We start from the raw sequence: 24,435 nt of genomic DNA on the forward strand, positions 1-24,435 counted from the left end.
GGGAGGGGGAAGGGATCACTAATAATTGCCATGACATTGTTTTCCCCTGAGCAGGGAAGAGGACAAAGACAGATGACACGCAGTGTTGACAGAAATAAGAATGTCAGAGCTATGTAGGGCTTTCCAAGGTTCCTGAGGAACTGAGTGGGGGGCTTATCATGGGGTCCCGGACTCCTGGATGGAAGGAGGAAGAGGATTTAGAATGTCCCATGTCCATTCCGTCATTGACACCTTGGGATATAGAAGCACCGGAAGTACAAATGTAATGACCAGAACCAGAGGCTTCCTGATCACGGATATGATGGGGGAGGTGGACCAAAATAGCCACACGGCACTAAGAAAAGACTCTGAGAAGCCACTCCTTTTCTATGGAGCCCCTTCCTACACACCCTTCTAAGTAATTTCTAACCTTGTGATGATTGCAGAAAGAAGAAGAATAGAAGTTACTGGCGTTTGTAGTAACAGGATGAGAAAGTGCGAGACTTCCTGTTATGTGTGTGTGACAGCTGGTGATAAGTGGAGGGCCCTGCACAGGAAATCCGCCCAGCTTCTGCAATGTGACCTGCCTGAAACTTGGGCGCTCCTTCAGTCTGAGTGTTGATGGCAGGACAAAGGGGCACCTGGACCATGGACGACGTGGTAGAGAAGAGTTTGGAAGGGCCCTTGGCACTGTCTACAGATGAGCCCCCCGAGAAAAGGGGAGACCTGGTAGAAATCTTAAATGGGGATAAGGTAAAATTTGACGACACAGGACTCTCCTTAATTCTGCAGAATGGCCTGGAGACCCTGCGAGTGGAAAACGCTCTGACCGACGTCATCTTGTGTGTGGACATCCAGGAATTCTCCTGCCACCGCGTGGTGCTTGCCGCGGCCAGCAACTATTTCAGGTCAGCAGCCTAGGACCAGAGTCAAATCCGGTGCAGGTCGTAAGGGAAATCTGAATTGATGTGACAGCCTGATTAAACTGGTTGGCTGTTGTATTGACGGTTTGTCTATTTGTTTAGGTTTGTGTGTCTATTAAAGATATGTACAAAAAGGAAGCTACTAAACCTTAGAGTTTAGAATTTAAGTCCTACTAAAAGAGAGCTTGCATCATTTCAAAGCAATGTTTATACCTTATGGTGAGCTTTAATGTGTATATGTCTTAGTCCAGAGGGTGGAAAATTACTGAAGTTATGGCATTTTTTTCCCCCCAGCACCTGACTACTGTGTTGGAAACATAATGCTGTCTTTGTTCACCAGCAGACATGGAGAAAAAATGATGTGGCCATTCTTAAAGTTAGCCAATGACTTGCTGAAAAGCAGGGGCTTCTGTTGTTGTGTAGGGAGGGGGGTGGGAAGGGAAAGCAGTTACAAAAGTGCCTTAGAAGTTAGAGACGCCTAATTATAACAAACTTAGAAATCGGGGTTCCAACCCACTCTGCCCCTTCCTGAGCCCGGACTTTAGGCAAGTAATTTAATGCTCTGAGTTCCTGTTTTGTCATCTGTAAGATGGGAACACTAATGCTTATCTCTCAGGATTATTGTCATAATTAAATGTGAGAGGGAAGAGTTTCACACAGTGCCTAGAATTTAGTAAATGCTTGATGTATCTCTGTTGAAATTCTTCACCTCAGTCTATTTCAGGTAAGAACCATGTAGTGAGCAAATTCTTAGGGGAAGGAATGTGGGAGAATCAGGAACCTTGTGAATTTGGCTGGGTCCAGAGTTTTTCAGATCAATGTAGACATGGTGGGAACCAGTTCCCAAGGGAAATGTGGATGCAAAAGTTATTTGGGGAACTTGAAGAAGAAATAAAAATTGTAATTCTTCTTATCAAGATTCTTCTTAACTCTTGGTTCTGGCTGAGGAAATTAAAAGCTATTTACTTATGTAAATATCATGGAAGGTATTTTATTTTATTTTTTGAGATGCTTAGGGGAAAATCTTTGGACTTCAAAGAGCAAGGTCTATATGCTGTTGTGAAACTGATCAGGTCCCGTATATAGACCAGGCAAGGGGATATCTGGGTTTGTAGGAAGTAGGGTCTCTATGTGCAGTTATCTGATTTTATTTTTGCAACAGCATGATGAAAGTGCCTGATATGCCCTTTTACAGATGAGGAAATGGAAACCCAGCATGACATATCTAGTCATTGCTGGAGCACAGATTGGGCACATTCTAGAAATTTTTGTTTTTATTGCAATACAAACTGCCCCTAAATTGGAGGCTTTACTCCACTAGAAGCATGTAAAAGGTAACACGTTGGCACAGCCATAAGGCTAGGTTGACGTAGATAAACACATTACTTACTCCACCAGTATCGACCATATGCTTTCACACTGATCACAACCCCTTTCAGAAATGAATGAAAGTCAATTTAGCCTATGTATGTGCTGAGCACTCACTTTCAGGTTTATTCTTTTTGCTTTGAGTCACTAGAAAACTGCAATCATAAAGCATGTACCTGATTACCAGTTTCATTAGCCGCTCGACCTGGCTACGAAACAGGACTGCCAGCTATGTGGTTTTAAGTACATCACTGGTTTCTCTAGTTCTGGGGTTTCTCAGTCCAAACAGAAGGTGTTTGGGTTCAGGTCCTTCCAAGCCTGATGATCTAGAATACTTAGGGAGAGTGTGTGCAGAAGAGTGTGTGCCAGCCCCAGAGACAGCCATAGGGCAATGAAAAGCTGGAGGCAGCCACGTGGCGAATGTGTCTGCCAGTGGATGACAAGTCTCTTCCCAAACTGCCTGGTCATGAAGGGGAATTCCTTCCATTCTTTTTTTTGATGCTTATCTTAGTATTTCCAGGGTGACTGTCCCCCTATAATGAATGCAATCCCGGAGACAGGATTCTTTTTTTCCGGTGCTACTGTTTAAAATAACTTGTGTTGTTGACCACTTATTGTAGGTAAAGCCCTGTGCCACCTGTGTCACATACACTGTCCCACTTAATCCTCATGACAGCCCCCCTGATGTGGGGAATTGTCTCCCCAGTTCTTGATGAGGAACCCAAGCTTGGAGTGTCTCAGTTAACACAGTGCCCAAGTGGGGTTGGGACCCAAGACTGACATCAAGTCTTACATTCCCTCACTGCCTGGCTTGTTTCTAAGATTTTGAAAGGGCCTGGGAGCCAAGTTCCTCTTATGGTCAGGCTTCGGAAGGGCAGAGAGTCTGCTCTGTCTGAGAGGCTTCCGACATAGCCCCCCTGAGCTCTGGAGGGCTTGAAGCTGGTTGTAAAATTTTGTAGGTTCTTTTTTCTTATTCATTGAGAATATAAATATTTTCCACTCAGTAATGGAGCCATCATTTATTTAACCAATCCCCTATTGACAGACATTTGGATTGTTTCTAATTGTTTGCTATTACAAACAATGTTATAATGAATAATCTTTTATGTCCTTTCATATGCATGCAGGAATGTCTCGGGGAGCCTTTGTAGATGAGAGTTTGCTGAGTCAAAGAGAAATGCAGCTGCAGTTTAGTGGCTATTGCCAAATTCTTCTTAATAGGGGTTCAATAATTTTGAGCTCCCTACAGCCTTCCCAGAATAGGATAGCATCTAACTTCGGGGGTTTTCCCAATCTGATAGATGAGAAATAGTATCTCAAGGTAATTTTAATTTGCATGTCTCAATTTTGATAAGGTCAAATATCTGTTTTTTTATTTTTTTGGTATGTTTTTGAAAATTTTTTCAATGAATCAGTTAATTTTTTGCTGTGCTGAGTCGTCACTGCTGCATGGGCTTTTCTCTAGCTGGGGAGAGTGGGGACTACCCTATGACTGTGGTGTGCAGACTTCTCATTGTGGTGGCTTCTCTTGTTGAGTAGCACGAGCTCTTGGGTGCATGGGCTTCAGTAATTGCGGTCCGGGGCTCCAGAGCGCAGGCTCAACATTGTGGTGCACAGGCTTAATTGTTCCTTGGTATGTGGGGTCTTCCCGGACCAGGGATGGAACCCATGTCTCCTGCATTGGCAGGCGGATTCTTTACCACAGAGCCATCAGGGAAGCCCAAGTATATTTTCATATGTTTAAGGATCATCTGCAGTTCTTCTGTGCTCAGTTGTGTCCAACACCCCACAACCCCATGGACTGTAGCATGTCAGGTTCCTCCATCCATGGGATTTTCTGTGAACCATCATTTCATAGCCTTTCAAATAAAATTTATTTTTATAAAAAATTATTTTAATCAAAATACTACATGCAAATACTTAACAAAAAGTCAAATAGTATTTAAAAGCTAATAATGAAAACCAAAAATTCCTCTTCACTTCCTCCACCTGTCAGTTCTGGTCACTAGAGTCCACCATTTTCAATGTTTAGCTGTTACTGCTTCTTCTGTTACTATATTTATATTTATATAAAATATTTTTATACTGCTCTTTCATTTTTCAATGTTAGACATCATTCATTAATTTTCTAGTGTGTCTGATAAGGATTTAGCACTTAAACCCATCTCCCTTACCTATAATCTCTAGTATAATACTATCACATTTTTGATACATTTGCATTAAAAGTGTACATTATATCCATGAAAACATTGTTTTCTGTTGAGCCAAATTGTATGTTACGGTTACATTTTCTTTCTTATAAAACTTTTTGTCTTTCCTAATAACTCACTCTTTTTTTTTCCCATTTGCTTAGTTTTTGGGGTATTTTTTGCTCACAGCCTCTCCATGGTCATGTTTCATGTGGTCCAATGCATCAGAAGATCTGTCAGTTCTATTCACTCCCAGCATTTTTATCACTCCCATTATCCCAAACAGTGTCTCTGAACCTCTCCCCAGCTACTGTCTAGCTGCTTGTGTAAACACAGTGGCTGTAAATAGGGACTATATTAGTAACTCAGACAATGTAGTTCCCTTTGTGGGTCTATTTAAAAGTCTAGAGTGGGATGAGGAAGCTGGGAAAACACTAGAGTTGAGGCTGAGAAAAGGGTGAGGGAGAATAAAGCTTAGAAAAAATTAGGGAAATACAGGTTTAACATTTATAACAATGTTTTCAAAACTTTTATAAGACTTCTAGTGTCTTTTATAAGATTGCTACTAAGCTGCCATTTGTGTTTCCTTCTGGACAGTTCCCCAAATCAAAGTCCTTAGAAGGACTTGTACATCCTACATACCAGGCCACACTTATGGAATGATCTCCATTTAAGCCAGTGGTTCTGTCCGTTTGCAGGTGAGCATCTCACTGCAGAATATGGCAAATTCTGATGTTGACCCATGAGGGCAACTGTGTTGTGATTCCCAGGGTTGGCAGAGGGAGGAGAGTACCAGTGATGTAGGGAGGGGTTGTCAGGCTACTCTTAGTCCTACGTGATGAGCCACTCTTCCTATGTGAATATATAAGCTTCCAGGCTGAGGCTACCAACAGCAAGCTCCTTTGTTGCTGCTGATGCCTGAAATCTCTGCCTGGACTTGGCCCCTGCCTTGTACCTCAGTACTTCAGTCTGTGGGTCTGGTTCCCTGAGGCTGTGATAAGGGGACTTTACTCACTAGCTACAAAAATCAAGCCCAAGGCCAGGAATGGGAAGGGTATTGTGGGTACAGTTTATTAATAATTATTCTATATTAGCCAATTACTGGATGGCAGAAAGGGGGTCAAGGGTAAACTGGGCTTACTCTTAAGCTCTGTTTAGATGTAATTCTTGGCGTTTTCTCCATAATAATGTAAACTATCTAGAAAGGAGCCAGCAAGTGCAGGTGATAGAATAAACAAAGATGAGTTACAGCCGTCTGAGTCTGGATTTAAAATCTGGCTAACGGCAAAAACATCGAGGATTGCTGCTGCCACACTGGGCACTGCTGGTGAACTCAAATGAACTGATAATTGTACTTCTAGCGTTGGGTTGTGTATTTTACACCTTTAATATTGTCCTTTTGGCAGAACCATTATGGTGGTTAATAATTAAGTACTATAGATCTATAGTCTCTTACCTGCAATTTCAAAATCCCCAAAGTGCTAAAAATGGGAAAGTTTTCCATAATTTATTTGATCACCAAATCTAACTGGAACTCCACTCACCTGGTGAAGAGACAGCTTCTGAACTGAGAGGAGGCTACTTAGACTCTTTATTTTCCTTAAGACAACTATTCATATATTCACTGCTGAGGTGCATGCTAATGTGTTGAACTGAGGAGTGTTGGAGGTGCTATGTAGTATTCATGATATGGTACAAGCCAAACAATTCTGAATGCCAGAGCACATCTGGCTGCAAGATTTTGCGGTAAGGGGTTAGGAGATTTTCTGATAAAGTTAATTTTCATTTTGGGGGTGGTTCTTCCACCTTTTTTCCTGCATATTTTATACTTACTTGTTGTTGTTCAGTCGCTCAGTTGTGTCTGACTCTTTGTGACCCTATGGACTGCAGCCTACCAGGTTTCCCTGTATTTCACTGTCTCCCAGAGTTTGCTCAAACTTGTGTCCATTGAGTCGGTGATGCCATTCAACCATCTCATTCTCCTTTGTCCCTTTCTCCCTCCTGTCCTCAATCTTTCCCGGCATCAGGGTCTTTTCCAATGAATTTATACTTATATTACATACTTATACTTGTAAACATGGTTTCCATATGATCTGCGTCTTGCTTTGCACCCTATTTTCTTGTTATCTTTAGCCTATAGTGCTCCATAGTTTTCATAAATACTATTTATAGTGCTCCATAGTTTTCATAAATACTATTTATTTATTTAGCTATCATTTTTAACAGATACATAATATGAAAATCATTCATTATGAATATAGGTTGCTTTCAAAATTTTGTTTTTATAAAGTATGTGGTAATAAACACCTTGTATTAAGTACTTAGGGCTTCCCAGATGGCTCAGTGGCAAAGAATCTGCCTGCCAATACAGGAGACTTAGGATGTGCAGTTCGATACCTGAGTTGCAGAGATCCCCTGGAGGAGGAAATGACAACCCACTCCAGTACTCTTGCCAGAATAATCCCATGGACAGAGGAGTGTGGCGGGCTACAGTCCATGGGGTAACATACACGACTTAGTGACTAAGCATACATACACATTAAGTACTTTTCACAGTTTGGAAATGGAAAACTAACATTTTTTGAGTATTTATCGCATGCCAGGAACTTTGTTGGATTCTTTTTGATTTGATTTAATCTTCAAAATATTGGCAATTAAATAACAACAAGTTGATAGCGTTTGTCTCCATTTCACCCTCCAGGGAATTCACTTCAATAGGAAGAATGGTTTCCATATTGGGACCCAACCTGAAGGTAGACCTCTCCACTGGGCAGAAATATGGCTGTTAGGACATTGCCTGTGAGAGACCATTAACTCCCTCTCCCTTCCATGCACTAGTGTGGTCCACATAAGCTGAAAATAACAAGAAGATGTAAAAATTATTGCCTTTGTGTGCATACACACACAGGCAGAAGCAGACAGTAGGAATGCTCACCCAATTTGAGTCTGGGGGCTGAGCTGACAGATCCTGGTAGCAGAGACCCAGCATGCCTGAGGGTACTGGCCTGGGTCAAAGGGCCAAGTAAGAAATAAATATGCAGGTCAGGGTGTGAGGTAAAGAGACACCATGCTTTGAAAGCACAGGACTTCAGACTCTATGGGACATCACTGGGGCTGGAATAGCTAAGTGCTGACAGAGTGGAAAGAACACCATCTCAAGGTTCTGTCACTGGCATTTGAGTCCTTCCCCTGCCACTTCTTGGCTGTGCAATACTGGAGAAATTGTTTGGCTTCTCTGAGGCTCAGCCAATTATCAACAACACAGTGAGGCTAATGATTTGCATCTACCTCTCCGGGTGAGTTAGTCTGACATATACATAATAAAATGGATTCATTTATAAATGTATTTCTCTCAACATTTTATTCCTGGCAATAAGTCAGATTTCTTAGTTCCAAGGAATAGAAATCAATTGACTCTTTTGGGAAGGGATTTATGTAGGTAACTCCTTCCGAAGGCTGGAGTACCAAACTCAGAAAACAGACAGCAGCAAGGGAGGCCAGGCAGCGTCCAGGACCAGAGCCTAAAGCCGCTTCAAACCCGTGGTGAGGAGGACCTGGAGGCCAATGCTAGCACAGCTGTGGCCCCTGGCACGATTCCACTGCTGTCTTGGGAAACCAGAGGCTGCTGCTATTTCTGCTGCTTCTACTAGAATAGGTTCTCTGTTTCTGCCTCTTTGTGTTACCAGCTCCCAGTTCAGAGCCTGGGGTTGGTTTATCTGATTGGTCAAGTCTGAGTTAGACACATTAGGTTGTTAGCCGTGACAGAAGCTGGGAAAGTGAGCATCAAGCTTTTGTAGCTTCTGGATAGGGAAGTGGCTTCTGTGCCCCACACTATCTTATTCAAACAGAGTTGTGCCACACCTAGGGAGGGTTTCAGGTGTTGGGCAACCAAAAAATGCCAAGGATTCTTTACATGCAGCTACTATGTGACAGGCCTACATTAGATATAGAACAAGGCTTAAAGTAATATGAGCTAAACAAGTATTAAGGAATTTCACTGCCGTTGTCACATATGCATCAGAAATAAAGCTTCTGAGATCTTAGGAGAGAAGAGGACCATTACTTGCATTTTTATTCCTCCTTTCCCTCCAAATTGTAGGTAGTCCTTTGCATACTATAAAGTAGGCTGAATGCTGAAGAATTGATGCTTTTGAACTGTGGTGTTGGCGAAGACTCTTGAGAGTGCCTTGGACTGCAAGGAGATCCAACCAGTCAATCCTAAAGGAACTCAGTCCTGAATATTCATTGGAAGGACTGATGCTGAAGCTGAAGCTCCAATACGTTGGCCACTGGATGCCAAGAGCCGACTCATTAGAAAAGACCCTGATGCTGGGAATGATTGAAGGCAGGAGGAGAAGGGATGACAGAGGATGAGATCACCGACTCAATGGACTTGAGTTTGAGCAAGCTCTGGGAGATGGTGATGGACATGGAAGCCTGGTGTGCTGCAGTCCTTGGGTTCACAAAGAATCAGACATGCCTGAGCAACTGAACAGCAACAGCAACTGTACATACCTGTGAGAATGTATGGCGTGAAGGCATCATCCATCTTACATGGAACTGGAATCAGCTTGAAAGTGGGATGAGCTGCTGCTGCAGAAGCAGACACCCTGTAAATGTTTGACATGAATAAAAACTTGATATTCCTCCTGCAGGTTCTGTCACTGATTAAGTGGCACCCTGGTCAGAGCAGGAAGTACTCAAAGAGTCAGGAGTCTATTGCACAACTTCAGAAAAGGGAAGGATGATAAAGCGTGGTCACCACAGGAAAAACTAGAAGGAGCAGTTAGGAAATCCAAAATGCTTCAGAACATTGTGGATTCGACAGGCCACTCATGTGACCCTCTGGGCACAGATGTGCCGTGCCCACAGAGTGACTTCTGCAGACCTTTGAAAGATGCTGGCAGGGGTTGCTGTCTCAGGGCAGAGTGCAATCAGGTCTTTTGAATTCTCAATAAAACGACATCTCTGTCACTTCCACCCTAGCATCTAGGGCATAGGGATCTTTTTCAATCAGGAAGAGAAAAAAATATTCTTCTCCAGTTTTGAATAATGTTCCATTTAGCATTCAACTAAAACACAACAGAGAAATAATTTCATCATTTACATCTCAAGTTCTGAACTTTATCTCTGAATCAAATACATGGATATGTAACTGTCCCTCTATGAAAATGCCTTTACAGAGCTAGATTCTAACATAGTAAACACCAAACAGCCCCTGAGATGAGACGGCCAGATGTAGAATATCTGTGTTTTTGATAAAACCACCTTGGAGCTCACCATCCATGCCATTGCTCAGTGTTCTATAGTGGTCAGCATTCTCTGGGCTGTAAGGGATAGAAACTCAAAGTCAACCAGCTTAGGCAAAAGAGGAAGGTGTTTGGCCACATAACCAAAGCATAGGAAGGGCCGGGAGGCAGCAGAGCCCAGGAGGAAGAGGAACAAGGCCTTGGAAGCAGTCAGGGAGCTCCCTTCCCACCCTCGCTTGGCGCTCAGGTGGGGCTGCTCAGGTGCACTGCAGCCTCATGATGCGGAATTTGCCTGTTGGCAGCTCTGAATCTCACTTCTCTCAGTTTCTGTTCCAGAGAGCGCTGAGGGGTAGCTGCAGTTGGAAAGTCCCCAAGAAAGACTGATTGACCCATCTCCATTCAATTACCCAATCTGAGAGTAATCATTGGCAGGGATATGGGGCATGACAGTCAGCCCAGCTCCGCTCAGGAGTCCACTGATGGACAGAGAGGTGTGTGTGTGTGTGTGTGTGTGTGTGCGCGCGTGCGCGCCTGTGTGTGTGACGAAAAAGACAGAGAGAGAGGTCAGTAAAACGGTGAGAGCTCCTATTTTAACCACATGATTGGGGTAGAACCTGGGTGGGAGGAAGAGCATTTTCTAGAAAGAATAGGGATAACTGGACCAAAGGAAAAGTACATTTCCATTAAATAAAGATAACGGATCCTGGCTTACTTTTTAATTAACCAACTTGTTACACTTCTGGATTTGCTTTGACTGTCAGGAAGCTCAATGCATTAGGTTTCCTTAGCCTAGGTTTCAGTGATATAGTCTTCTCCTACTTTAATCCCTTAGTTCTTATCTTATTTTTTGTGTTAGTTTGTGTTTTATAACACCTCTGCTGCTTTAGTATAAGCCCTCTCAAGTTCTTTCAGAGAGGCCATTTCTGTATAAAAAGATTTCCTTTGTTATGAAAGAATATCTCTTAGCCAACCTACATATCCTCTGTCAGCTGTAAGGATTCTTTTATTCTTTTAATACATGTAACATTTTTGGAAAGGCTACAATAATCGCAGGAGTGCTGATACTGTTATGACTCTAAAACACAATCAAACCAAAAGTTGCATCATGGCCTTTTTCTGAGGAGACACTCAGAGATCTATAAAAAGTAACCATCAGCAATTTTGCATATAATGACTCAGGTCTGGGGTCAAGTAAGAGCTGCCTGTTGTCAAGAGATCATATGTTGTGTGGAGCAAGCTCAGACTTGCAGGGGACTGGCATATAAAGGGCATTTTGGTGTTGGGCGGGTTAGGGGAGGGTTTATGTCTCATGAATAATTTCAGGAAGGTGAGGTTGGTGGACCCAGCCCACAAACGAAACGACAAAATTCCACATATATGTGTTAATATATGATTGTTTTCCCCTTCTGACTTACTACACTCTGTGTGACAGACTCTAGCTAGGTCTAACCACATCTCTACAAATGACCCAATATCAGTCCTTTTTATGGTTGAGTAATATTCCATTGTATATATGTGCCACCTCTTCTTTATCCATTCATCAGCTAAATGGTCCAGAGGAACCTATCTGCAGGGCAGGAATACAGATGCAGATGTAGAGAACAGATGGGTGAACATAGAGATAGGGGAGGGTTAGAGGTTACACTTGTCATGCAGCCTAAGCATAAGACCACAGGAAGAAGGATAGGGTTGGAGTAAAGAATATTTCAAGGGCCAATAAGGCCAAGAGAGATGGGCAGGGGTGACCATGAAAGGTTTGTTGGGTTAGGATGAAATTTTGGAATGTATCGTATAGGAAATAGGAAGCCAGGGAAGAGTTTTAATTAGGAAAGTGAGAAAGTGATCCAGTCTCTCTGTTAAAATAACCCTCTGGGCTGTGATGTGGAGGTCCTGACCTAGGGGAACCCTCAGGTAACTGCAGAAATTACAGGTAGAGAAGATTAGGTTGGAATTAAGGCTAAGGCAGTGGGGATAAGAAGACAGTTTCAAGAGACATTCAGAGTCCTCTCTGAGGGCCCTCAGAGCAGCCAGACAACAAGGAAGAGGGTGCCATTGGTTGGCAAGAAGGAGAAGAAGAAAATAAGGCTCGGGGACTGGAAGACAAACCCCACTTCTCTGAGCTTCAAGATTGGAAAGAGAAAGAGAAGGCAGTTTAACTCTTTCAATCCTTCACCCACCCATGCCACTCCATTGTGGGCCAGAGCCCAGAAACAGAACAAGCGATATCTAAGTCAACTCAAATTCTGAACTTCTTTCTCAAACACTTTGAGGGAGACACACACCATACCCGTTCCCCTCTCTTATCCACATCTTTGATACCTGTTGGCTTTTTGGATATCTTTGTATGAATTTTTAAAAAGTCTTATCTGGGCAGACCAGTTAGAAATAGGTGCTCCTTTCCCTAGGGACTGTAGCAGTCCACATCAGGGCTCAAAGCTTGGCAAGTGCAGCTGGAGGTCCATCCCAAATCTGACCACATCTGGGTGGCCCTGAGGGTAGCCCGGCCTGAGGGAACTTCTTCACTTCTTGCTTCAAAATTCCTCTCCATCTGCAGCTGGAACATCTTTCGCCCTCCCCCTTTCCCCTGGATTCTGTGTCATAAAAGCCCAAAGAACAGTCTTGGAGGTCCATATTCCTCTTTGGCAGCTTGTGGCGGGAGAAGTCTGGAGCACGTGTAGAGTCATCTTTGTCCTATCACAAGATGGATAACTTTTAGGACTGGGGAAGCCTCAACATTTGATCACCTCGGGGTGAGGATTGGGACCAGTCTGCATGTTTTTAAGCGGTCAGAGCCAGCGAGTGCTCAGAAAAATTTCACAAAGCAGAAGCTGAGCCTCATTTCTGGAAAATAGCATGGAGGCCATAAGAAACCAGCATGGGGTTCTAGGGGGCTGAGATGGAAAATGTTTGGGCAAAGAGGGTGATAAGGAGCCTCCAGGGCAACAGTCGAGTCAGGATGTGGCAGTAGACAGCAAGCGCAAATGCTGACTCTGCCCCAGCTCAAGGGAAGTGAGAATCAGAGCAGATCTCACTGAAGAGGGTTGTGAGGGAAGTGGTGTTTCTTTAGGGGAAGCCAGGGGAATCTTTGGGCAAAGAGATGAAAGATGTGCAAAGCAAATTAAGGTGAAAAACAATCACCATGCTTTGTATTGTAAAATCTTGAGTAGCAGGGCTTAGGATAAACACTGTGGGACTGGAGTCCCAATTTGGAGAATCACTAGAAAACAGAGCTCTTCACACACATACCTTGCTCCCATCAATCAGTCTTGAAGGTTATTGTTAGTTATTCTCATGGCAGTTAGAGGAGAAACGTGGGTTTGGAGACAAGGGGAGTTCACTTGGCCTACAGGACCAAGTACAGGACTGCATATGTAGTTTCCTTTTCCTCCATCCATCCAACAATAGGCCAGTAAATAAGAATTGAGAGAGAAATAAAATCCAACTCCTGCCTCTAAGATCCTTAAGAATCTAATAGAGGGAAAAGGCACAGTAAAAATGGGCTCTATGGGACTTCCCTGGTGATCCAGTGGTTGAGAATCTGCTTGCCAATGCAAGGAGACTCGGGTGTGATCCCTGCTCTGGGAAGATTCCACATGCCACAGGGCAACTAATCCTGTGCGCCACGACTACAAAGTCCATGCAGCAACCACTGAAGGCCCTAAGCACCAGTGAAGAAGCAGCACAGACAAGTAAATAAATAAATAAAATTAATAATTAAAAAAAAAAAAGGCCTGGTAGAATGTACAGAGTCCTGTCTGTAACCCAGAGTCTTGATGTAAACAGAGGCACATATTGGAAACTTCTAGCTATGGGGAAGCAGAGTACACAGATCAGACTGTGAAGGGCAGTGTGTAGTAACATTGAGAGTACTTTAATGTTTCGTTTTCTGGGCACTTGTTATGCAATCTTCTTTAGCATTTGGTCCCATTTGTTATTGAGGATTTCTCTTGTCCAGTTGTATCTGTCAGGATTCTGCATTGCAAATGGCAGATACTCAGTTCAGACTGGTTGAAGCACATAGAAAAAAAATTCATTTCCACACATGATTTGAAAGTCCAAGGGTATTGGTTTCAGGGCTGGTTGGATCATTGTGCTCAAATAATGTCATCAGTTTCACTGTCTCTTGTTTCTACTCTCCTTTGTGTTGGTCTCTCTCTCAGGGGATCTTCACACATAGAAGCAAGAAGGTCTCTAGCCTCTCAGAACTTTTATTTCTCTCAACTCAGCAGCCCCACTGGGAAGAGAGTTTCTGTTTCCCAATAATTCTGGAGAAAGTTCTGGAATTGGTTTCAACTGAACTGGCTTCTTCGTGTGCCCATCTGTGACCCAGGCACTGTGGCTTGGAAGACATATGGACTGTGCTAACCTTAGTCTAAGAGGTGGGACTAGTTCCATACAACCCTCCCAGACTGGTATTGGAGGAGGGATAGTTCCTCAAAGGAAAATCTGAGCACTCCTCCTAAAATGACTAGCAATGATGTTGGGCAGCCAAAATAAGAACTTCCATTATATCTTTGTGACTGAATCATTGCTGAATTCTGGCCACAAGCATTTGCTGTGACTGATGCTGTTGTTTTAAGGTTTTTAAAATAACATGTATTTCTTAAAAGTTAACATGTGCATAACAAGAAATAAAAAAACACAAGAAGCTAAAAACAAAGTCATTCATAATTGCCATCGGTTTACCGATGTGTCTTTTGATGTGTCCTTCTAGGTCTCATTTGTGTATTTTCACAACTAAGCATCCCTTTTTATGTAATTAAGACCATACAGTTGTATATCATGCTGTTTCACATATCATGAATCTTTACCATTTCAAAGTCCCAAAGCTATGAGTATTTTGATAACCAAGAATATAGTATACCAACTCAATCTGGAAGGAAAAAAATTGTAATCCTGCCTTTCTCAAGTGACAAAATTTCAGAAAAGACAAAAATGGCAAATGGATGACTGATGTGTATTCTGCCTGACCTGCAGGTCAGTACAAGCCCTTCTTTCTGTCGTAAATTTGGATGGGCTGAGGCCATCGATGCCATGCAGAGGCCTCAGCAGTGGTCCAGTAGGGATGGGAGGGCTGCTTCTATAGAAGCAAGGCTGGTGTTCAGTTCCATAGAGGTACATGTGCAGCATCCTTAAGGAGTGGTGAACTTGGGCAAGGGGCTTGGCAGAGACAGTTCTTTTGAGGTCTGATGGTATTTAGAGTCAGGCGGGGGCAGCTCCAGGGTTCCAGCCTGTCTGTTCGTTTGGAGAAAATATTGAGCGAGCAGCTGAGAATTCAGGGAGCTGACTCCAGGCCCTGAAGAGAGACAGCAGAGTACTGTTGGTCATTTCTCTAGAGTGGAAGGAGAGATGGCCATGAACCTCCAAGTCGTTCTCTGAGGGCACCGCTCCAGGTATATGAGATTTACATGTGTGCAGCAGATAAGAACAAGGAATTGCACACTGTTTGTTACTAATAGGGCTTTGCCACCACATCCTGTTTCAGAACTCCTAGGTCTAGTGAAATGTGGTACTTGAATGTAAGCTGCAGGGGCCCTGTCTAAACAGCTAAGGTAGAGAAAGACTTAAGAGGCCAGGACAAGGCCTGCTTCCATCTGAATCCCCACCAGGTTGGGAAATGGTGGAGGAGTACTACTCCTGCCCTGCAAACTCCCAGTGTAGGGGGCAGCCTTAGGCCTCATGGAATTCTAGGAAGTCTGGATCTCAGAAGATGAGAAAAAGAAACTACAGGAAGGGAAGACTCTCAAGGGTGTATCTGTCCCAGAACCACAACCAGTTATTTCCTTGACCTGGACCTTAGTCCAATCTCCTTCTCGGGGTTAGCCAAGGGGAATTGAGTTGGGAAATGAGGTGACCTCTCTCTAGGGCAGTGATTTTTAAACTTTGATTTGCAAAACAATTGTGGGTGGGGGCTGGGTGAGCCGAGTAACATTTATATTCCCAGCTCCACTGCCAGAAATTTTGTTCAGAAGGTCTAGGGTGCTTTATAGTCCAATTAAAAAAAAAAAAAAAAAAAAAGAAGGTCTAGGGTGGGTGGGGTTCAGAATTCTGCTTTCTTAATAAACAACCCAGGAATTCTGATGCAAGTCGTGCATGGCATATACTTTGAGACCCATCATCCTTGAGGCCCGAGTGCCTGCAGGCCAGGGATGTGGGCAGGACTCCTGTGCTGGGACAGGGTCTACATGGTAGGGTTTAGGGAATAGCCTGAGGTCAGAAACTGGGCTGAGCCACATGTCTACATAGGTCTTTTGTCTAGGAAATGGCAGGTGGAAGGTTTGGTGCCTTAGCTTAGAGGTGCTGGGGACCATAGACAGTGATGTCATCCAATGCTAGGGTCACCCTTGCTTCCACTGACTCTGTGTTTCCTTTGCAGAGGAAACCCTTTTGACTGGCCACATTGGGTTTACTTAATCCTTTCTTTTTAAAAGATATTTATTTATTTGGCTGCACTAGGTCTTAGCTGTGGCATGTGGGATCTTTAGTTGCAGCAAGCGAATTCTTAGTTGAAGCATGAGGATTCTTAGTTGCACATGCAAACTCTTGTTGCAGCATGTGGAATCTACTTCCCTGCCAGGGACTGAATGCAGGTTCCCTGCATAGGGAGAGCATAGTCTTAGCCGTTGGACAACCAGGGAGGTCCCTCAAAAGTCCTTTCTTAACAATATAGTGTTCATTGAGCAGCACATGATTACTAATTTAAAAAACATTTTTGGCCAGTTGTATGCATATTGACATATATCCTTTTTAAAAATTTTTAACTGGAGGAAAATTGCTTTACAATATCGTGTTGGTTTCTGCAGTACAACAATGTGAATCAGCTATAAGAATACACATATTCTTAAGTAGAATTTAACTCAGTTTGCAACCAACGTTAGAGCTATTCCAACCCTGAATACCTCATTGATGCAGAGGAGTTAGTTCTTGGTATAAATGTGATGGTGAAGGGATCAGAAGAAGAACAGGGCGGGGGCAACATGGGTGTAGCGGGTCTAGGAATGACAGCGGGGTGGTGGTGGAGGTGGATATTTGCTTATAGTCCTGTGATTGGGGTTAGAGCCTCAGGAGGCAGGAAGTTCTGTGGTAAGTGTGGAGGCCTGGGGGGTGGGAGGAACCAAAGCAAAGTTGGGCTGATTGAAAATTCTGAATGGATGACATTTAGGAGCTGTTGGAACATGAACTTATTGAATTTGTGAGTGGGAAGTTTTGGTGTGGGTGCGTTCTCTTTAAGCTCCAGGCATTGGACTTACAGGTGTGATGAGTGTTCTCAATGGGCAGGTCTCTTTGGGCCTCATCCTGTAGAATGCTTGATAATTTTTGGAGGGGCAGAGCCCTGTCAAAAGCAAACATGGAAGATCTAGAAGCACAAGTTTGCTGTCATTCATTCATTTATTCTCTCTCCAAATATTTACTGAATGTCTCCTTAGGTTCCAGGCACTATTCTAGCCCTGAGGATATAGTGTTGAGCACAGCATAGCCCCTGCCCTCACTCAGCTCATGTTCTAGCAGAGAGACAATTATTAAACTCATTAACAATAGATGTGTAATATAGCTTCAGGTTGGTACAGGATCGTGAAGAAAAACAATGGAGATGACATTAGGGAGTGATTATTTTAGACTGAGTGTCAGGGACGGTCACCCTGAGGCAGTGACATCCGAGTAGAGACCTGAATAAAGTCAGGAGTGAGGCTGGCAGAGCTTGGAGGGGAGCGAAGCCCAGACAGAAGGATGGGGCCATGGCCTGACTTCATTACAGGAGACTTTGGCCCATGGCTATTTCCATGGCTATTGTGGGAGATGAACTCTATTTTGGGGTCAGCACTGACTCACTGCTGAAGTATTGGGCAACTGACTCCCTATGGTGAGACTATTTCTAACTGTGAAAAGAGGATCTTCATAGCTACCTCTGTTTTACAAGAATCTCATGAGACTTGGTGTCTGTCTAGAAAGTATTTTTATTACACAAAGATTTTGTTTCCTGCAGAAGCTAAGTGGTAAATGGTTAGCAACAAACCTAGCTGTGCTCTCAGGGAGCAAAATGTGGCCTGGTTCACTCAGTGCTGACACTAGTTGATCCCCTAAAGACGCCCTTGAACTCCTGCTGTTTTCCTTGATGTTAGTGCACTGGTGAGCTCCAGATCAAAGTCCCTAGGTTCTGGGTCCCATTCTATTGCTGACAACCTGTAGGGTCTTGGTCAATTCACTTAACTTTTGCCTCAGTCTGTCACCTATAAAATGGGTATGTTAGGGACTTCCCTGGAAGCCCAGAGGTTAAGAATTCATTTTCCAATGCAGGGGTGGTGGGTTCGATCCCTGGTTGGGGAACTAAAATCCCACATGCCAAGGGGCAACTAAGCCTGTGTGTCACAACTACTGAGCCTGCGTGCTGCAACTAGAGAGGAGCCTGTGAGCCATAGCGAAGGCGCGACACAGCCGTAAATAAATGAATAAATTTTAGAATGGATATAATAATCAAAAGAGATTCTGCTGTTTGGCCTACAAATGCTATAAATCTAACTGTGGGAGATTACTGTTATTAAAGTAGAAAGCTAGGGCCCACTTTTCCCGGGTTGTGGACCTTTCATGGGGTTGCAACGTTGCCAAAGTGTTTCCGTTTATCTCCTAGGGAGCAGCAGCAGGCCTAGGAGTTTGGTCTATGAGAAATATATAGTTTTCTCCTTAGTTTCATCTTATCTGTGTTCAGTACAGTGTCTGTGGCCAGGGAGAGTTTATTTAAGTGGCAGAAAATCAGTGAAAAAAGTCTCAGAGAAAAGCCAAGAAATGCTGGCAGTTTCGGACCCAAACCAGGCAAAAGAAAAAGCTTCCAAGGGGGCTCTGTGTCTGAAGACATAGTCTTTACAGCACGCCCTTCCTCTCTCCCCTATGAACATTTATTGAGCTCCTATTGTGTGCCCACACCATGCTAATGTCCCTAGACCAGTTTGTGAGCAGCCCTGGCCCTAACTCTATGCTGGATGGGTGGTAGACAGCTGTGCAGAGACCTGACTGGAACCAAGCCCAATGCTGGCAGGTCCAGGGTTGTGAGATAGAGTGGGGTTGGCCGTCTGCTCCAAGTATCTCCCACAGCCTTCTGAGTCCTCTGACCAGCCAGAGATGCCTTGCCTTAGTGAATGCTAGCTATTGTTCCAACCTCTTTGTGAGTATTATCTTATTCTTCCCAGAAGCTCACTGGGGTAGGGACTATTGTTAAATCATTTTACAGAGAAGGAAACCAAGGTTTGCTCACTTGTGACATGGTGAGATAGCATCTCACAGCTCTTTCCACCTTCCAACAGCCAGGACTGCAGCGCTTTTCCCGCCCTCCCTAGGCTCCTGGGGTCACTCTGCTTGTGCAGAGTGCTTGTCACCCACACACATCAAAACCCAGAGGGGCCTGAGAATTGACCTCCTCCAGGGATGGCCTGTAACTGTCAGAGGTGCCAGAGTATCACAGCCCAACTTTGCCTCTCGTTGGGACTACTCTGGAATGTCTTCTTCAGAGGTCCTGCAGGACTAGGCCAAAGTGATTTTCTGTATGACTTTTGCTTTGCTTGGCCTCCTCCCCTCCTCATCTTCCCTCCCACATACCCCTAATTCATCACCAGCTCTTGAGGGTTGGTTTCTGGGAGATTCAGACACCCAATTATGTATTAGCTGAACTGGGGCAGGATGTTGTTCAGTGACAGATTCTAAGAGAGAATTCAGAAGTTGTGTCTAGCAGTAATAGCCCCACCAAGAGTCCAAATGATCTCAGAGAGCCCATATAATTATGTCATCTGGGACCTGCAAAATGCATAAGAGCCCCTCAAAGTACAAGGCATTTAATTAGACAATTTATATACCTATATCATTTAATATCAAAACATGTCTAGAGCAGAGTAGACTTTTTCAATTTTCCTTAGAATGTATGAGATCATTCAGATTCAACAAAGTCACTTTTTACTAATTTTAAAATCACGTATCAGGTGAAGGGGTATTTCTAAATTTCACCTGGGTAGGATTCCAGTGATATGCTGCCTTAATTACATGAAGCTTCATTTGACCCCATTATCATTGCCCACCCTCTCCATCTAAATGTTCTATTTCCCATGTGTTCATGTATATGACATTCATGTGGGTGACATTGACTTTATCCCCTGAGATGTTTGCAGATCTTGGTGACCCAACAGCAGAGTTCAGGATTAATGTTTTAGGGCTGCACTGCCTAATAGACTCACCTCTAGCCTCATGTGGCTACTGAACATTTGAATTATGGCTGGTATGGACTGAGATGTGCTTTAAGTGTAAAGTATACATGAGGGATTTTGAAGGCTTAGTATTAAAAAAAAAGAATGTAAATTATCTCATTCATAGCTAAAAATATTTACTACATGTTGAAGTGATAATATTTCCGTATGTATTAGGTTAAATAAAAGATTAAAATTAATTTTATCTCTGTTTTTATGTTTAAAATTATGGTTGCTAGGAAATTTTAAATTACACATATAGCTTGCATCAGATTTCTATCAGGTAACTCTGCTCTAGAGACTCAAAGGGAGGATTAGGGAATGAGGTTGTCCAACTCCTCCTAGGAAGGCAGGTTGAGCTAAGAAACTGTGTGTTTGCTGTGATGGCAGAGTCCTCTATGGAATCAGGAGGCAGCAAGGCGAGGGCTTCACGATCACACTTTACAAGGTGTGTGATTCCACACCTGACTCTGTGCCCTTCTGGCCAAGAGAGTTTACGGCTGAAAAAATTGGCGTGTAAATTAGTCATCTGTCCAAAGGACATCACTGCTTCTTTGGTTCCAGCCTGGGATCGGTTAACTTTACAGAATTCACATTTACTGTCCGGGTCATGCTGTCATTTTCCGAGGGGAGAAGGGTAAGGAGGCCAGTTGAGGGAGGAGAGAAGAAGGGGAGGGGATTGTTATGATGAAAACAAAGACAGGAAGAAGGACAGAGGGAGACCCAGGGGAGAAGATCTCACTGGCGCAAACAAAAGGTTCAAGAAGTCAACTGGTCAAGTAATTCCTTCTTCTCTTTCTTTTTCTCTCTTTTCTCAATGTCTTTCTTTCTGATTTTTTGATGTTTGTTCCTAGAAAATCACAAGCAGTCACCTCTGTTTTGTAGATGAGGAAACAGCAGAAAGAAACTGGCCAGTGATTTCCAGAGATAAATAGGAGGTGTGGCAAAGGGAGCAGGAAGAGAATTTAGAGGTACAGTGCCCTCGGTGTTGGGGTGAAAGTCCCCCTTCTAGAAAGTACATTCTGTCACTAGGGCTCCCTCCTGGTGGATCCTGCCTCAGTGAGTACAGTTTTTGGGAAAAGGCTTTGGCATTGCCACAAGCCTCCAGAAGAACCCCACACTTTGAGCCAGTATAAAGTAGTTCTAGATCCTGCCAGGTGAGCCAGTAGGGCTCCTGGTGTCCCTTGAGGTCTGAGACGGACTTGGGAACCACACTTGGGCCTAGCAGAGCAGGATACGTCAGTTCACTAAGCACTCATGGGACACCTGGTGTGTGCCGAGCACTGAGGGATAGACAACAGTCACTCCGGGTCTGGACCTTGTGCACCTTGCTGTCCCACTGGGGCAGACAGGTCTGAAGGGAGTCTGTTTAGATTTGGAGCCACGGGTCTCAGTTGGACTCATGTTCACACATCTCTCTCCCAGGGCCATGTTCTGCAATGATTTGAAGGAGAAGTATGAGAAGAGGATCATTATCAAAGGGGTGGATGCGGAAACCATGCACACTCTTCTGGACTACACGTACACCAGCAAGGCGCTCATCACCAAACAGAATGTCCAGCGCATCCTGGAAGCTGCTAACCTTTTCCAGGTGTGTGAACAAACAGGCCCCGTGCTCTCCTCTGGAGAGAAGAAGGCAGCACTTCTCTGGAGATCTGCCTGGTCTGGGACACACGCAGCTGGGCCTGTGCTCACTTGAAATGTCCCGAGGGATGATGAGCTGAGTCACTGACTCCTTAATGAGATGAAGCCAGGGGAGCTTGGTGCCTAGAATCTATACTTGGTTCCTGACTCCAGGAAAAATGACTATGATTTACAGAAGCAGAATTAGAGTGTGGGGGATTTGGGGGAGCTGCAGTCACCAATTCATATGTGTACCTTCTACTCCTAAGCACAACCCAGGGGTATAGTCACTTTCTCCCACTTTATGGGTGGGTAAATTTAGGCACATAGCGAATAAGTGACAAGGCTGAAATTTGAATGCTGGGCTTTCTGAGCCCAGAGGCCACCTACTTTCCACTATACATGCAACCTCTCAGGGATCAGTGTCTAGACTTCAGGGGAAGTGGGAACTTCACTGGTCAGCAATCTGTGGTGGATGTGAAGAAGAGCACTTCTCATGAAGGGTATCATGAAAGATAAATAGAGAACCCTCAAAGTTGTGTTATTGTTTACATTTAACTATGTTTCTGTCTGATTATAATAATTATATTTAGTTTCATAAAATAATTAGACCCATAACTTCTGTCAATTGTGTCTACAATTATCATAGGAGTTCCATCCTGAGTTACCATCTTTGCCTAGGTCTAAGATTACACTTTGAACTCAGTTCCATTGGGTTATGACAGAGATTCTCCCATGAGGATGTTGAGATTTATGATAAACAGAGTCCAGGGGGTCAAGATCATTCCCAGGGACTGGAGACGAGCATCAGATCTTGTCTGGGAGTTTGGAAGTTGGCATACTCTTGGATAATCAGTAGTTCAGAAGTGGAAAGGGACAGAAAACAGAGTCTGGGAATGTGGGGAAAGAGGGGTCTAGGCAGAGATCAGGGACAATGGGATTATCTTTGTTGAGGCTGGAGTTGAGGTCGGATTTAAGAAGCCCAGCAAGGGAAGGAAAGTGAAAAAAGGGAGAAAAATCAACCATGAAAACGTACTATGATTCTAAGCAATGGGTCTCTGCAGGGTTAGCCAATTTTATTGTGTCAGTTTCCTCAGGGTATTTTAAAGATACAGAACAAGTTATTTCCCAAAGGACTAGTCACACCTTATCTGGCTATGTCGCCAAGTCAGTTACCATCATACACCTAGCCCCTTGCCCTTATCTGTCATTGTCTGCTTAAACCCTCAGCCTTATTCACTGGCAGGGAAAGATCCTGTTATGTGGAGGGAGGGGCTTAGCAACCTCATGCTCACATCCCTTCTACCCTCTATTCTGCCAATCTAACTTCAGGGAAATCCTTCTAGTGTCATGGATCTAGTTCCGCTTTTATGCTTTTTCAGAACTTTCTCTTACAAGGCAAGTATCCTCTCTTCACCGACGCCTCCCAAAGGACCAATGACTTTGAGAGAATCACCTCATTCACCATAATTCAGTCAAGGCACAGCTGTCATTGTTACCTTCATGCTAATCTCCTTTCCTGGGACCCAAAAAGGGTAGCTGACTTGTCTAAAGATGGACAGGTAACACTGACAGTAATAACAGTAATAGCAGTTATGGCTTCAGGTATAGTGCCTGACACCAAAGTAGATGCTTAATGCATATAAATTTTATTGAGCACTTACTATGTTCTTGGAGTGACAGTTGGATCTAATAACCAGGTCTTCTGTTTTTCCCACTAAGTGAAAATTGGTCCTGTATGATAGGCTGAAGAGATAATGTTGTTTTTCAAAATGCGGTTTTTTAATATTTATAAATTGTAATAACATACAAACTCATTTCAGAAATTAGGAACCCATAAATCGTAATAACATACAAACTCACTTCAGAAATTAGGAACCCATACAAACAAGCAAAAAAAAAAACAACCATAAAAATTACCTACAACTTCCTTCTGTTCCGAGACAATATAGCAGCTTCCTTGCTGTATAGACTTCAGGTCCTTTTTTGTACAGTGACTTATACAGAGAGAGTTAGCAGCTTAGAGCAAAGCTTGGAGCCAGATTGCTGGATTTAAATGCCAGCTCCATTGCTTACCAGCTGTGTGGCTTTGGGTGTATTTCACAGTTTTATTGTGCCCCAATTTCCTTGTCAATAAAACAGCCAAACCAAGGAACACCAAGGAAAGAGAAGATAGAAGAGACGGGGTGTATAGAGGTGTGTGTGTGTGTGTGTGTGTGTGTGTGTGTAAATCTTTACTTAACCCCTTTACTTTAAGTAAGATGTCCTCATGTGTCTCCTTCAGCTTCTGGTGTCCCTGAGTCCGGAACCTTTTTCCATTGGATAAATCTTGTTAGACTGCAAGCAGTAGGAAGGATAAGCAGAAGGCTTAACTTCTTAAACCAATTCCCTGCTGTCAGCCTCCATCTATCCTGGAATTCTTGGCTTGGGGAGACTTTAATATTTCTGCTTTTTTGGGGTTCTGAGGGACATATTTAGTGTGTCCTCTCTTGTCTCAGCAAAGTCACTTACCAGTCTTCATACTGTGTGGTTTGGGGTTACTGATGTCTCTTGGTTTCATTGAGGATGGAGTTTGTGTTTCTGTTTCTTGTTCTCCTTTCAGTTTGGGGTGATTTTCCAAGCAAGACCTATAAAAACCCTTTAGATCGTAAATAATCTTTTGTGATAATATTACAAATATTTTCCATTGATTGTATAACTCATAATTTTTAGTTATAGTTTTTTAATGTACAAAGTTTAAAACTAGTATTTAGTCAGTTAATGTTGATCACATCTTTGATGGTTTTTGCCTTTGGTGTGCATTTTTAGAATGACCTTCCCCATTGCTTGATTACGTACTGACTCACAAGTTCATTAGTCTTGTTACATTTAAAGGTTC

At 43.5% G+C, this 24,435-nt stretch overlaps 1 protein-coding gene across 1 annotated transcript in view; it reads left to right on the forward strand.

Moving 5' to 3' along the window:
- The first annotated feature begins 359 nt into the window (after positions 1–359).
- KLHL6 (kelch like family member 6) overlaps positions 360–24,435 on the forward strand; it is a 56,379-nt gene continuing 32,303 nt past the window's right edge. Inside the window, exons 1-2 of the mRNA XM_055568941.1 lie at positions 360–887; positions 21,360–21,525. Of these exons, the coding sequence (XP_055424916.1) occupies positions 601–887; positions 21,360–21,525 (453 nt within the window). The 5' untranslated portion in view covers positions 360–600. The remainder of the gene's footprint in view (positions 888–21,359; positions 21,526–24,435) is intronic.

This window comes from Bubalus kerabau, chromosome 2 (genome assembly GCF_029407905.1).
Source record: "Bubalus kerabau isolate K-KA32 ecotype Philippines breed swamp buffalo chromosome 2, PCC_UOA_SB_1v2, whole genome shotgun sequence".
NCBI classification, from domain to species: Eukaryota; Metazoa; Chordata; class Mammalia; order Artiodactyla; family Bovidae; genus Bubalus; species Bubalus kerabau.